This window comes from Amblyomma maculatum, chromosome 1 (genome assembly GCF_055883805.1).
Source record: "Amblyomma maculatum isolate TAMU_Amacu chromosome 1, ASM5588380v1, whole genome shotgun sequence".
Taxonomy (NCBI): Eukaryota; Metazoa; Arthropoda; class Arachnida; order Ixodida; family Ixodidae; genus Amblyomma; species Amblyomma maculatum.
This window is the reverse complement of record NC_139344.1, coordinates 366,868,733-366,883,381: the sequence shown is the minus strand read 5'-3', so window position 1 is coordinate 366,883,381 and position 14,649 is coordinate 366,868,733. Positions and strand designations below refer to the sequence as shown.

General features: G+C 47.8%; 1 protein-coding gene across 1 annotated transcript; it reads left to right on the top strand.

Moving 5' to 3' along the window:
- The first annotated feature begins 6,518 nt into the window (after positions 1-6,518).
- On the top strand, positions 6,519-13,426 carry LOC146208062 (cytochrome P450 3A29-like). Its single transcript, XM_084577990.1, has 4 exons — positions 6,519-6,692; positions 7,770-7,959; positions 10,468-10,676; positions 12,467-13,426. Exons 1-4 carry the CDS (start codon positions 6,519-6,521, stop codon positions 13,424-13,426), a joined length of 1,533 nt encoding a protein of 510 aa, XP_084434116.1.
- The last annotated feature ends 1,223 nt before the right edge of the window (positions 13,427-14,649 follow it).

The following is a 14,649-nucleotide window of genomic DNA, read 5'->3' as shown; positions in this document are numbered from 1 at the left end:
CCGCACAAATATCTTGCCCAGCACCACCAACACTTAGGGCGCCAACTTCAGGTCCACGCCTTTCCTACTGCAGCGCGTCTTGCTCTCCTTCACAGCCGGACGTAATAGCCGGCCTGCCTTCATGTGACAGCTCCCACGCCGATTACTCACATATCCTATACTCATGCCCGGCACACTTGCCCCCTGCCTCTTGGCCCCTCCGCAGTAGTGGGAGGCTGCTTTGTCCTGCACCGAGCCTGATGTCTAACTTCGACTGGTGACGTGGGCGGAGGAAGTCGCGACTAGACACGGCCGCTACCCCACAACCGGCAGGCAGCGCTGAAGTCCAAAGCGCGGAAAGTATTAAAAGAAGGGCGGGCAGTATGGCCGACGTAGACGGCGTGGTTCAAATGAGTGAGGACTTGTAGCTGCCTTGGAGTTTTTCGCCGTCCTTCGAGCAAAATACAGAACAGTATAGAGGCTTGCCTCCTTTTCCCCCTTAGAAGTGAGGCATGGGCTGTGGTGGCCCGGGCGGCAGAGGAGGAAGCGCTAGATTATGGGAAAGAAGGGGGTGGGGGGGGGGGGGGGGGGGGGAAGAGGAGACTTGCTGCTTTAGAGCAAAGCACAGAACAGTCCCTTCATAAGCTAAGTTAGATCTTGTATAATTTCCCAGCCTAGGTCAAAACGTCAACGTTTAAACTCGCTTTAGAAGATTCTCTCAGTCTTGGCAATTATTTCTTTTTTCCGCTACTAAAAAAACTGCTGGTGCGTATGCGTATGCGTGTGCATGCAGTTATGCAGGCGACCAATATTTTGCAGTACCGCCTACGGTCAGTAGGCTTGCACGTACGTTTTTATTACAATGAAGAAAGGAAACACGCAAAGCTGCTCGCTGCAAAGAAGCACACTGACGACTCCCAGCGTGGCTCCACATAGCAGACACTCCGTCAAACCAATGGAATGAAGTGTTAAATATGGTTTATCTTTGGTCAAACCAAGTCCAAAGTAGTAGCTTCACGATGGTTTAGCCTGACAAAGTCTTGTTATGCTGTTCGTTGAGCGTTTCTTTGGTATCAGGCTAAACCATGGTAGACCAGCGCTGACCGATTATGCCGCACGGCGTTTACGCCTGGCTGCGTCGGCACGTTACCACTTAGCGAGAAGTTCTTCCCTTTCCTCCGGCCCCTCGGTTGCTCTGTTCGCCTTCTTCCGTTCACGAAATTTTTCTAAACTCTCCTGGCGAGTCGCAATGCTGTCCCGACCGTCAGACGAGGCTAAGCGCCGGTTCTATCTCGTGCGGCGACACACTTTCTCAGCATCGGACCCCATTGCTCTTACTGCTGGGTACCCTTGTTGTTGCGACTGTAGGAAGAAGGAAAAGAAAACTTATGGGAGTTTAAGCACGGCTTGAACCTAGTGATAGAGCGAAAGCTGAGTGTTGTAGCGATAGCCGGTTTAACACCCGCTTTTAGAGCGCAGCTCTTTGGAGCCCGTTCCTGGGTTTCGCGGCGTCGGCGTTGTCCATTGTAACCAGCTCCACTTTCACTCCCACCTTTCTCCCTTTCCTTACGGCGCGATTCAGGTGTCCAGAGAAACAAGTGTGACAAATACTGCGCCCTACCATTCCTGTGAACCCAATTATGAAAGGCACGCTTCAGAGCTCAAGTGGAAGACGTGACCACACATGGTACACACTGTAAAGATGATTCAAGTGTTGTGGCAGTAGGAAGAAGGAAAAGAAAATGCACGGGCCTGCTATTGGCTCTGTAGCTGAGCCACCTCCGCTGCCTCGTGCGGACAGACGAGAAAATAGAGAAGAAAGAAAAAGAAGAGGGAGAGAAAGACGCACGCCGCAACAGCCGTCGCCACCACCGAAGCGGTGGCGAGTGCAATAAGGCCTACAACACATAAAAATTGCCTCGGCCTTACAAATACTAGGTGGAATTCCTAGTCAGGGACCCCATTGGCGGTTGCCGCCGCCCGCGCACGCCACGTTAAGGCCCTTTGGCCTCTAGGTCGCAGCAGCAGAGCAGGGTCGCCTCCAAGTCCTCCTGGGAAGGGTTAGGGATGGTGGAAGGGATGGGTTATGTTGGCAGGCCCATATCATGGGGTAGGTGTCAGCCACCTGCCCACAGTACTGGCACTGACTGACCAGTGAATTGGGAGTCAAAATGTTTAAGTATAGTGCCAGACACAGCATCGTGTTGGTGAAGAGCAGCAGGGGCAGCCTCTCGTTCGCTTTTCCCAACCCTTTGCAGAGTTAGGGTATTTGGGATGCATGCAGTTCTGATAGAATTGTGTCTTTGGATGTGTAGGCCGGATTGGGATTCGAGTCCCGAGGAAACTGTCCGGAGAGAAAGTACTGTCGGCTGCGTCCGCTGCCTCGTTCCCTGCAAGGCCCTGGTGGCCAGGAACCCAGACGAGATATTGGCAGGCGGGTCCCGTGTCCCGACTGCAATTTTGATGTATTCTGTTGGCTAAGGAGGTGGTCCACTCTTGCTCGACGTTCCGACAAGCCCCTCGCGAGTCAGTGATGATATATTTAGAGGTATGGTCTGAGTCGGCGAGTGCAATGGCAACCTCTGTAGCGTGGGTTATAGATTTGGCCTTGAAGGCAAGGTCATTGACCGTGCTGCCGTTGTGAACGACTGCGGCCGTATACCAACACCCTGGACGGGGGCCCGAGGCACACCCTTGAATACGCCTGATTTGTTGCCATAATGGCGGGTCAAGGCTTCCGCCCGCTCCAAGCGCTGCCCGTTATGATCTTCTCGTGACATGTTGGCAGGGAGAGGCCACACTTTGCGGTCGCGTCTCCAGAGTTCTGGGATGCGGAACCTCTCATCTGTGAGCTGTTTGTGTTGAATGTTAATCCGGGCAAGAAGGCGGAGACCCGACACTGTCTGTGTGAGACGGGTATATTGGTTCATCAAATGTATTTCCCGAAGCTCCCTGAAAGTGTTCACCACCCCTAGGGCCATTAGCCGACCGTTAGAGGTGGAGATTGGCAGGTCGAGGGCACGTTTAATGATTTTGCGGAGGATCACCTCGAGAGTTTACTCCTCATGCGTCCACAAGTGGAGGTAAGGAGTCGAATACAGGATTCGACTGGTTACGAATGCATTCGCCAGCTGCAAGGCTTCTTTGCACCGCAGCCCCCCGTTTGTTAGACACCCAGCTGACCATGCAGCCAACCTCGTCCCCCACCTAGCGGAGCTTGGCTACTGTTGTGTCAGGGCGTCTTTGGTGATGGATGAAGAGACCGAGTACTCTGATCTCTTTTGATTCATGAATGGGACCGCTTGCAAGCGAGAGTGAGATTTGTGTGGTGCATCTTGGAGAGGGGCGGAGATGCACAAACTTCGATTTTTTGGGGAAACATTGAAGACCACAGCAACGGGCATAGCGGTCCACTATACTTGCCACTGTTTGCAGGCAGGTTTAAATGTCCACGCTGACCTGCGTGGCCCAGAGGGTAATGTCGTCGGCGTACAGCGCGTGCTGCACGCTTTTGACCTCTGCCAGCTGGGCCGGCAGACGCACCATGACAATGTTAAAAAGCAGCGTGGTGAGAACTGCGGCCTGAGGTGTGCCCCGCGTGCCGAGCATGAATGGTCCGTGCTTAGCGTGAGACAGACGGGAACAAGAGAGGGACAAAAGACGAGTGCTAACTTGCCAATGAAATTGGAAAAATGCACGAGCTCGAGAATCTGTGTACGCATGCTCAGCTATCCGCTGAATTTGGATGAAGGAGATGGATAAAACAAACTGAATTAGGGCAGCCTCGGGTTTGTTGTGACCGTGCATGGTCCGCGCTTGCGCGCCCTGTTGTTCGTCTGTGGGCATGGTATTGATATGTACTGTTGGTGCAAGGGCTCTAAGTGAGCCTGTTTCCATGAATCGTTTTGTGTGAGCCTGCTTTGCTTTGTCGAGACCCTGCAACTGCCAAATTGGCCCTGTCAAGGGAACCTCAAGAAAGATACAAAGAAATGTCGCCCTGTGGGAAATAGCCGGAACTGCTTTTGTTCAACTGTTCACCCTTCCCGTCGAGAGGCGCTATTGTCAAGTGAGGAATGCCTATTGTCTAAAGGGGACGATCGGAATGACGCGTCCGCTGACTTACAGGAGAAGAAAGGAGCATGACGAATGCGGCCGTTAGAGGATTTCCCGGGAATGCAGGAAAGAGTTGGAATTGCCGGAAAGGGACAATGCTGGGAGCAGTATTCGTGGCGCGCACGTACACTTGGGTTTCTGAGAAGGAAATCCACTTGCCGGAACCACCATATCGGATCTTTGCAGAAGAATAGAAATGTACCTCCTCGCCGTTCCCAAGCTCTTCCCGCCAACAAGTGACCACGCCCAACGAAACAATGCCGGACAGGTCAGTGCATCAGACCATCAGTGCAGTGATGTGTTCGATTGGATGCCGATATCTGAGGGGCGTGCCCTGGAACTGGTTGGTCAGCATCTTCAGAGAGGGGCTGGACATAGGGGGTTTTAAGGACGTTGCAGAGCACGAAATGAGGCTCTTAGCCCTGGGTAAACGGCTCATCCAGACGCTTCTCGCTATGAACTCTTAACGCTTGCCATTTTGCTGATATACCTTTTTTTTTCGTGTAAATAAGTTTTCTCAAAGTGCCATTAAACTTGCTTGTATATATTTTACCAACTTCGAAGATTCAATCCTTCATCAACCCGGAGTCTCTGCACGCTACCAAGTGAAGGCCGGGTCGACTTAGTCCCAGCGTCACGACAGGTTACACAAAGACAGATAAGACATGGAAAGATACCGGAAGCATACGGAGAAACTTACACAGGAATGAAGAGCCAATCGGAAGTGAAAGTATATGCGAGTCATACGCAACAGTAATGTTTGCAATTGTTCACAAATGTTTTATCGTATGTAAGGCATCGCAACAGCATTATTAGCACGGCTGCGTGCTGAGCACCGACACAGTTAACTTGAAAGTCAAACTAAAGCCCATATATAATTAGTCAGTTTTAACTCTACGACAAAGCAAATAAACTTGCTCTAGCCCATGCAAGCGGTGAAAATATTTTTGGCGATATTCTCTAACTCCTGAAGGCTAGCTAAACGTGGCTACCATGCAGGCGCGGCCGCGGCGATACGGCGGCCTCGCAGTCCCCAAGGAAGCGCCCGCGCGGCGGTGTGCTAACCGGCAGAAAACGGCTGCGCCCGGGAGCGGCTGAAAAATCCGGTCTATTGAGTTCCCCGAGCTCGTACGTTTTTTCGCTCCAGTTTCAGTTGGAAGTTAGTTCTCTTACTGCGTCTCTCTCTTATTTTACTCATCAGTTACGCGCTAAGCCTCCCTGTAAATCAATTTATGTCGCCCTCGCATCGGACACACGCACGTAACACATAGCTTAATTCATTCTTAAAGAAGAAGACAAACCTCTATGCGAAGGATGTTGATAACGATAGCAATGTTGTATGGCGCGAAACCGAAACTCGTGTGGGATACAATAAATATGTTATTGAATTTACTTAGCTTCGTTTTGCTCATTGACTGAACTTGATTGAAACGGCCGATATATTATGCTTGCAACAGAGACTTCTGACTCAGTCATTATAAAGGAAGTCATGCGTCATGCGCGCCGCCTCGAGTCCCATGTACGTTGACATTTAAACGGGGATCAGGAAAAAGCTCCTCAAATGCATTCTTTTTCACTGACACAATAATATTACTTCATCTCTGTAGGGGCTTTTGATCGAAGTACGGAAGAGAATTATAAGCATCTTCCACTTAATCTCTTTGAGGCTGCAATGGCGAACACCTTCTCGACACTCGTCTCCAAGCGGAGCGAGGCTACGTTATTGTTCTTAAGTAATGCGTGTATATATATATATATATATATATATAACGAACGCTGATTGTTGGACAGGAAATGTTAGGCGCTATTATTGACATTCATCCAGGGTCCTACTGACAATGGTCACGCTTAAAATGTGGTCGTTTATATGCATTGCAGGAAAAAAAAAACAAGTTTACAAAAAAGACGAGTCTGAAGGAGGGGCGAGGTTAATTAACCCGCTCTCGCATTCGACCTCGAACGCTATATATAGATAGCATCTTCGATGTGCGTCAATAACACCGCAGAATACATGTAGGGAAACCCACTCTTCTTCGCCTCAGGATTTTATACTGCCCTGCTTATAGCCCACCCGTGTGTCCGCAGCAACAGATGCAAGCACCTTAGCGTAAACAAGGGGCGCGTATTGCAGGTATGGACTATAATTTGCATTCATCTTCTCAGAGATTCCGCGATAATTTAACATCGCCACCGGCTCAAGGAGCTCACAAAATAGTGGTTTTAAAAGAGCTAATTATTACATGAGCTAACGTGGGTCAGTGGGCTGTACTGTCTTGATTCGTTGTCGGGCAGCGTACCAGAGAGAAAAAAGTGTCTCTTCGAACTCTGATGCAAAGTTGTGCTTAAACCCACATCATTCCTTCATTGCGTGTCTCGGCTCAGAGGAGGACATCGAAAATTCTCACTCCGCAGGTGGCCGTGTGAGGATGCTTCTGATATGCATCGTCTTCAGTCTTGGGGCGGTATTCGCAGCCGCCACCGTGCTCTTCGTGTTGAGACGGCGACGCATGCTCAGGTTTTTCGAGGACCTCAACATTCCGGGACCAAAGCCTAACATCCTCTGGGGAAATATGAAGCAGATTACCCACCACCGACTTGCGGTACGAATCAAAGCTTTGCAGATACCCATCTTGTGGCAAAAGTGCACAGGCGATGGACATCCCGTTATGGGTCGGGTTATGTGAATTCGGTGATCTCCTATAATTCGGGGAACTCCAGGGCTCAGGAAAGCCAGCGCTGCTGCACAATTCCTTCGTTGCGCTGCTTGCCGGTAAGGCTGCTTACCTACTTTTGAGGGACGCTTGTCTGATAGCAATCTTGGGAAGAAACCTTTCTTCCTAGCTTTCTCGAAGGTTTCTACGTTTTAGCCTTGTTTCTGGTCTTGTTGCGTTATGTTATGCGATGTCCCCTAACGATAGTTGCGTCTTATAACAGAGCATTATTAATTGGCGGATCCTGAACGTAACATGTGTAATGATTTAAAATATGAAGGAAATAATTTTAGGATTACCTAGAGCGGAATTTAACGTGTATGACTCTGGAAAGCAACCGCTCGTTGAAATAAGTGTCTAATGCAAAGCATTATAGTGCTCTACTAAGAAGAATATACTATCACGTAAAATAACATTACGTCAAGCACTGTCGCGCCCTATATAGGCAGTAAGTAGTTTTCCCACAATAATTGTCGTTTGAATAAGCACTTCACGTTAAGGCGGCTTCTATAGCTATGAGCCCGCAACCACTCCCGCCATACACTGATCGATATTCCAGTGTTGTCTAAACGCACGCACACCCTGTAATTATTTAGGATGCATATCCAAGGTGTCAAGTATATGTTTTTCGCTTTTGGTTCTGCTTGCTAAGATTGCCCACAGAGCCTGTGTACAACGAGTTAATTTCGATTTTATGGGTGCACATTTTTCTGTGTCCCGGCCTAACATTTCTTTCAGAATACTTTGAAAGCATGAAAAAGCAGTAAGTTAAAAACATTCGAGGCCAAGGAGTAGTACTAGAACATAGCTGAAACAGTACGGCCCATTTCCGCTGGAGAAGTGCTGTAAAAGGACTTAATATTTTTTTTTGTGCTTACACGTGATTGTATTTAAGTTACAGTGTACTAGAATAGACTTATAGTTCACTATAATTCAGTCAGATTATTGGCGCTCTTTCCGATGCAGACGTTCATGGAGTGGAAGAAGCAGTATGGCCCTGTGTTTGGTATCTACATGGGTAGCGATCCCTTCTTGGTCATCTCGGACCCGGATATGGTGCACGAGTGTTTTGTCAAGCAAGCAGCTTTATTTCAGGACAGGCCCATAGGCTTTGTCGATGCGGAGCCTTTTAAAAGCAGCATCTTTCAGCTTAATGGTAAGTCCCACGAGACATCACGCAATCTTAACACCAAGGACTTTCTGAAGGCGCACCCACAAAAGCAGATTGCATGTCAGGCCCAATATTAGTAACAGGACGAACAGCAGCAGCCTATAATGAGGCACGCAGAAGCTGAAGAAAACAGAAGTATGCCACTATTTTCTGCATATTATTTTATCACATAAACGTGTTTTGGATAACGAACACTGAAGAAAATATGACAAGCTTTTTTGGTTGGGCTAACACAATCTACTATATTGCACTGAAAATTGGTTATTCAGTGCCTGTTTCCACACTGAAATTAATTTTGCGTCGAACCGCCCTCTATGAACAACATATCTCCCCTTGGATGTTTACGAACGTTCGCTATCACGGACACTTTTCAGCATCAATAACAAGGCCAGCGAACTCATGGCGTCCGACGTGACAAGAAAGCCTAATAGAGCGGCGGTTCGCCCGCATTCGCGCACCCTTCGTTCGTGGATTTCTTGTTTTACTTTGCGCTTCAGAGGGCGCTTATCAGAGAAGGTAGCTAAATATTGGCCACGAAATTAAGCAAGGAAAGCGCCCAGGTTTGTACCGATACGTCAGTGTTCTTGTAGCATGAGCCCGCCCTCCTCACGTGACAAGAGATGACACCAAGAGCCCATCTTATGACCCACGTGCTCGGCTAGCTACAGCTGTTTAGTCACGTCACTCTGCATGCACTAATATCAGAGAGGACGGAGACATGCCTTGGTGCATCTACAAGGTTGAATGAAGAAACGTAGACGGGGCTAAAAACAAATATGGCAATCACAAAGTATGACAGTGGATAAGTTGCTATAATATTACAAAAAGGCGCGCATGCATACCAATGGCGACAATACAGTGGATAATCGAGAGAGTGTTGCAGGCACCTAAGACGCTGAGCACATTTCGTCCACTGTCGAGCCCTACGGCACATACCTTAGACGCCCCATCAGTCATTAAACCAAACAATATGAGTGACATGAAGCAGGATAAGAGCTCTGTTCAAGAGATCGACCAATGTCAAAGTTTGCGCCGTTAATCGCTCTGCCAACTTCGATACCATGCAGACGGACGCTACAACGTTTTCTCGGACGCGCTGAGCCCAGCACCATGCGCATGGCAAAGCGGCCAGATCTTACACAACCAACGTCAACTATGAACCTACATGACAGACAAAAGTGCCGAAAGAACGAGCACAGCTGCCATTTTGCGATGTTTTATCATTAGGTGTTCTTACTTGAGGAGCTGAGGTTGTCGGCTTAGCGCATTAAAAAGCGAAAGCTGAATGGCTGCCTTCATCGTAGCTACCCGCTCTTTCCGTAACAACCGCGCACTTCCCGGTTCCTACTTGAGAACTTTCTCCTTCCTCCCAAAAGCAGACACCTTCCGGCTTTTCTTCTTCTCGTCTATAAAAGGCGAGAGGCATTTACCTTCGTCCATCTTACCACCTGCCAGCTATTGAAGGTAATCTAGACACATTCCGTGCACTCGACCCCTTTTCTTCAATACCCTTTTTCTTCAAGGTGTCGCTTCTAATTATCACCATGAATTAATAAGCGCCCGCCACTGAGCCGCAAGCGGATGATATACCACGTGCCTGTTGACTCGGCGTCAGTGTTCGGATTTTTTTTTTTTTTACCGGGTGTTGAGCGCGTGTGTCGTTACACCCGAAACTCGATGGGCAATGCTATCCAGGTGCTATCACATTTGTTTGTTTTATTTCGATATATAGGGGGTGCACGTAGCAACGAATACTCAGAGAGAGACCGCAGTAGATAAAGAAATGGTGGACTATGCAAGAAGCGTCTGGGGACGCCTGGAGGTGTCCCGTCTCCTGAAACACCGCACAGTTATTGACGTTGTCGGTTATTCGCGCGATTAGCGAGCAAGCAAAAAAAAAATAAAAAAAAATAAATTAAATTTCACATTTCACGGAAAACTGAGCAAACACTGGGTACATGAGACTCGAAATATTACATTCATATTCAAAGCCCATACAATAACAAAGGCACTGAGGAGAGGTCAGTGTGCAGGTCACGCAACAGAGTACGTTTATGATGGCAGGATCATTCCCAGGATGATTTAGCACAATGCATGCTACAAGGTCATAGTATATAGCAAGGCAACTCTGTACTCATCAAATACCAGATGGTATTTAGCTGTATGCTGCAAGAAAAAATTTTTTTTTCGTGGTGTTTGTAGCCCACTATACAATGATCACGTTTACTAAAGCACACTCACACCCTCGTTTCTTCTCCCGTAAAAGACGCGGACAGAGTTCTATTTCACGAAAGTGCACTATAATGTTTATCGCTTTAAAAACAGAACGGAATGTCGGGGTTATAAATGACTGCACTTGATATGCGCTCAGGGTCGTCAGTGAATGCACGCTGAATTAATGCGCAGAAACAGAAAAAATGGAAGTGCTCATAATGAGCCGACTTGAAATACAAGTACTGTTCCTTAGATTGATTCTTAATTTCGTTATTTCAGGTAACTCCTGGAAGAGCGTTCGGACGGCGCTAAACTACGCATTCAACTCAAACGTGATTAAGCAGCTCTCTGCGACAGCGATTTCTTGCTCCTCAAGATTTGTGGACAGAGCGACGAAAATATGTCGAACAAATGGACAAGTCGAAATTTACGAGCTCGCCACGGATTTCGCGTTCGACTTCATCATGAAAGCTGTTTTGGCACAGAAGGTGGGTACCACCTTCTATATTATTATCATTTCGGCACTAAAACAGACTTTGCATTACTTTGTGCGAAATGTAAGCCCATTTATGATGCAACCGATTGACTGACATGTACAAAACTGTCCACATTGCGTTTCGGTACAGTGAACGAACGAATGTAAGAAGGAAGGACATAGTAGGGCTTCTAAAAGCCCTCCCACACTAGTTTAACACGACGTTGATTAGGTCTGGTACCATCGTGTCGTCGTGATATCTGCGTCTGTCACACTGAGCCGTTAGAACATTTTTGTCCGACGGCCGTCGTCAGCAAGTCGGCCGTCTGCCGACAGTCCCCCAACTCCTAAGCCACGTTACAGAGACAGCTTGCGAAACCCTCCTTCTCGGCCCTCTGTCGTTCCCACTCTCATTCGTTTGTCATTATTCTTCCTTTTCTTATTCATTATTTTGTCTACGATGGGAATTGTTTAGAGCGCTCACTGTTTATTCGGTTTACTTGACTTCATCCCGTTATCGTTAAGTATGGCATGTGCTGTAGCATGAGTAAGCTAAATTATCAGCTGTTTTCGATTCGCCGGTTTCTTCTATGAATGCCAGTTCCGCCCTCTTCGAGCCCACAATTCTTGGTACATGTTAAGTTATGCCACATCCATTTCTTGCGTGATGCGTAACGTGCCGTTGAAGTTGGCTTGCTAAGTAGCGATACACGTAATTCCGCAGCAACTAAAGTTATTATGATTGTAGGCATATACTCGGGCGTGCAGGAGGGTAATCAGGCCTATGTTGAGCCCAGAAAAGAATCGCTTCTTTGTGATTAGCATCGGGAACTAATTAGATCACTTTGCACTCTTAGCTGCACATCGGAAAGGCTTCAAGGTAGTGCGCGTGGGTCGCGGCTTCGACGCGCAGGGCAGATTAACACTCTAATCTCTCTGATTGAGAAATGATTTCGTCTATATTTCGCATTCGCACGCATCGATACAAAAAAAGAAAAAAAATATTACCATATTTGTTTGGTTCGCGCATTCTTGTACCTAGGGGATTATACAGCATATATATATATATATATATATAGACTGGTGAACACTCTCAAGGTTCGTATACCGATAACATTAATACCCAAGAAAGTAGCAGGAGGGACAGCGGCCGATGTAGCTCAGTTGGAAGAGCACCGGACGCGATATTCGGAGGTCGTGGGTTCGGTTCCCACCATCGGCACGTTGTTTTTTCTTCTACTTTGTATTTATATATATTTCCCCTAAACAGATTACATTACTAATTTATGTGACTACCGCAGTAAAAATTAAAAAAAAAACAAAACAAAGTACAATCCCCAAATGCTTTTCTTGGCCTGGCCGACTGTTGGCTTCTTGCCTTCATGTATTAGGCGAGCACCCCCATATCCCCTTCATTTATCTGCTTATATATATTTATATATTGTGCTAAAATGTATTCCATATTGACATATTGCACTGATTCGGCTTCAAATTTCAGGAATGTCTGGTTGGTGGCCGATATCGCGAAGACCTGGCCACCGACAGTCGATATATTTTTGCAACTGGCAAAATACCGACGTAATACTGACGCAATACTTACGCAATAGCCACTACTACAAAAAGTATACTAGCAAGTCGTCATCACTGTCTCATTGCGATCTTTGCAGGGGATAAGCTGCATGCATGTTTAGAACAAGCAGTGTTCGTCTTTGAGATGACTTTCTGGATGACGCCAAAATTTGTTATCGATTTACTCTTGAGCACTACGTGATTAAAATTCTTGTATCCGGCCTATTTACTCAGGTGAGCAATCAGAGAAGCTCTGAGGAGCCCATTTTGGAAGACCTGAAACAAGTAGGCAAAGACATGGAGAACTCGGCCATCGAGGTGGCTTTCACACTGCCCGGGGTACGCGCCCTACTTACGTGGCTGTATCCGCTCACAAGGCATGCCAAGGCATTCAAGGATGTCTGCAATCTTGTACGGAGCACGGTAGAGCTTCACCACACCGGCGAGTGTCCGAAGGAGTGCAGCATACTGCAGGTCCTTTTGGCGGCACGCGCAGAGGGCTCCGGCGATAACCACCTGAGGCCCATGAAGCACCTCCAACATCTGCACGATCAGCACATCATATCTAACGGCGCAATTTTCCTTTTGGCGGGCTTCGAGACGACGTCTGCCACCCTGTCCTTCTTGGCTTACCTCTTGGCTAAGCACTCACGCGAACAGGATGAAATAGTGAAGGAGCTTAAAGAACTTTTTCCTCACAAGGCAGCAGAAGATCTCAGCTTCGACGAATTGCGCCAGCTCAAGAGGCTTTCCTGGACGGTCCTGGAAGGCCTTCGTCTCTACCCGCCTGTCCCAGTGTCCTTAGTCAGAAAGTGTTCGCGGAACACGACCGTTTGCGGGCAATTCATTCCTGCCGGTGTGAATATCCTGGTTGCGCCATGGCTTATTCACTACGACTCCGATCTATGGCCCGAACCTGAGCAGTTCCGTCCCGACAGGTTTGCCGAAGAAATCCACGAGCGCGTGCGCCCTGGGTCGTACGTACCGTTCGGAATAGGGCCGAGGATGTGCATTGGGGAGAAGCTCGCGTTGCTCGTAATCAAGTTCGCACTGATTAAAATTCTTCAAAATTTCCGCTTATCGTTGCGGGGTGAAGAACCCAGCTGTATTGTGGCCGATCATGGCTTTGTTTTGGTACCCGAAGGGCTAAATATCCAACTCGAGCGCAGAGTGGACATGGAGACTGATGTTTAAAGTATTGGTCTGCGTACGGTTTCTCTGCTCAGATGTGAATGAATTAAATAAAGCAAGCACTAACGGATGCAAGCGAAATTTTTCAGAAACTGCGAAAATAAAACATGGAAGAGGGACTCTGACGCAGTCGAAGCGAAGAGCCCACCACCCCGCGAAACCCACTCAAAATACACCCCCCTCCCCCCCCACCCCCCCGCCCTTTCGCTTCCGGCAAAACCTTCTCGCTACACGTGCCTCCAAACATAGTTCACCGATGTTTGTATTGTTAATACAAGGAATTTCCGTGATGTGGAATGGCACTGGTATACTTATATTAAGCTCCTTATAGTGCGGCAGATGGTGAAGGTAAAACATGTGCCATCTTGGTCTGCACATAACACGAGCAAAATCATTTGCTCCACTTAAAATAAGCACTATATGCAGTAGGCGCGGGAAGTTTTCGGAACGTGCAGTGACGGCTCGGTCACCTGCGTGCGAGCCTTATACTATCGTCTCAGCAGTCTACTATCGCCATTTTTATGGTCATTGCATCCGACTTTACTCAGTCCGTGTCTGCTTCATTTAGCGCTTTTATTAGAATAAATGACCGCAGGCTAGTCAGGTGAAGATATATGATAGCTAAGAAGAGGGAGCGACTGCTGCCGTTTAGGCGTACTGAACACGTAGAGATGCACGTCACGTATTTGAGACACCTTGCGATTTCGCCATCATATTTCACCGTACACAGGACAGTGCGCCCAAGACAGCATGCACTTCGTATCGCAAGGACAAGCTATTAGTGAGCAGTGACTGCTGAAGTGAGTCTAGGTATGTTACTGAGGTGGTGTTCGAGGTCGCAAACCAGGACAGATCGACAGCGTTTGCCTGGCAATCTTTTTTTCCTTTATATCGTGCGGAATTATCTCACTTCCGCTCATTTCCCAAGCGTAAGGCGGCAAGCAGGGAGGCGCCTCGCAGAGTACTGCCATTTCTTTGTTCGTAATGTACAAAACGTAAAATTATCCACTGCAAAAAAAAAAAAAAAAAAAAATCTCGGGCAGTTACAGCCATTTTATTATTGCAGTCTTTATTTACTCTCTTTGAGGTCCCCATAAAAGGTCACCGCAGGTTAGTGAATATCCTCCACCTATAGAGTTCCTTACACTAACTGGAGGGAAAGCTGAGGGCGCTGCCCTTCAGCCACCATGGGCGCGCTAAGAATCATGGGCCGGTGTGCTACTTGT

Bases quoted from the DNA above. Each gene is read 5' to 3' on its own strand.
- LOC146208062 (XM_084577990.1), top strand. From the start codon at position 6,519: ATGCTTCTGATATGCATCGTCTTCAGTCTTGGGGCGGTATTCGCAGCC. The intron at 6,693-7,769 runs GTACGAATCAAA...TTTCCGATGCAG, and splicing joins TTACCCACCACCGACTTGCG to ACGTTCATGGAGTGGAAGAA. The intron at 7,960-10,467 runs GTAAGTCCCACG...TCGTTATTTCAG, and splicing joins CAGCATCTTTCAGCTTAATG to GTAACTCCTGGAAGAGCGTT.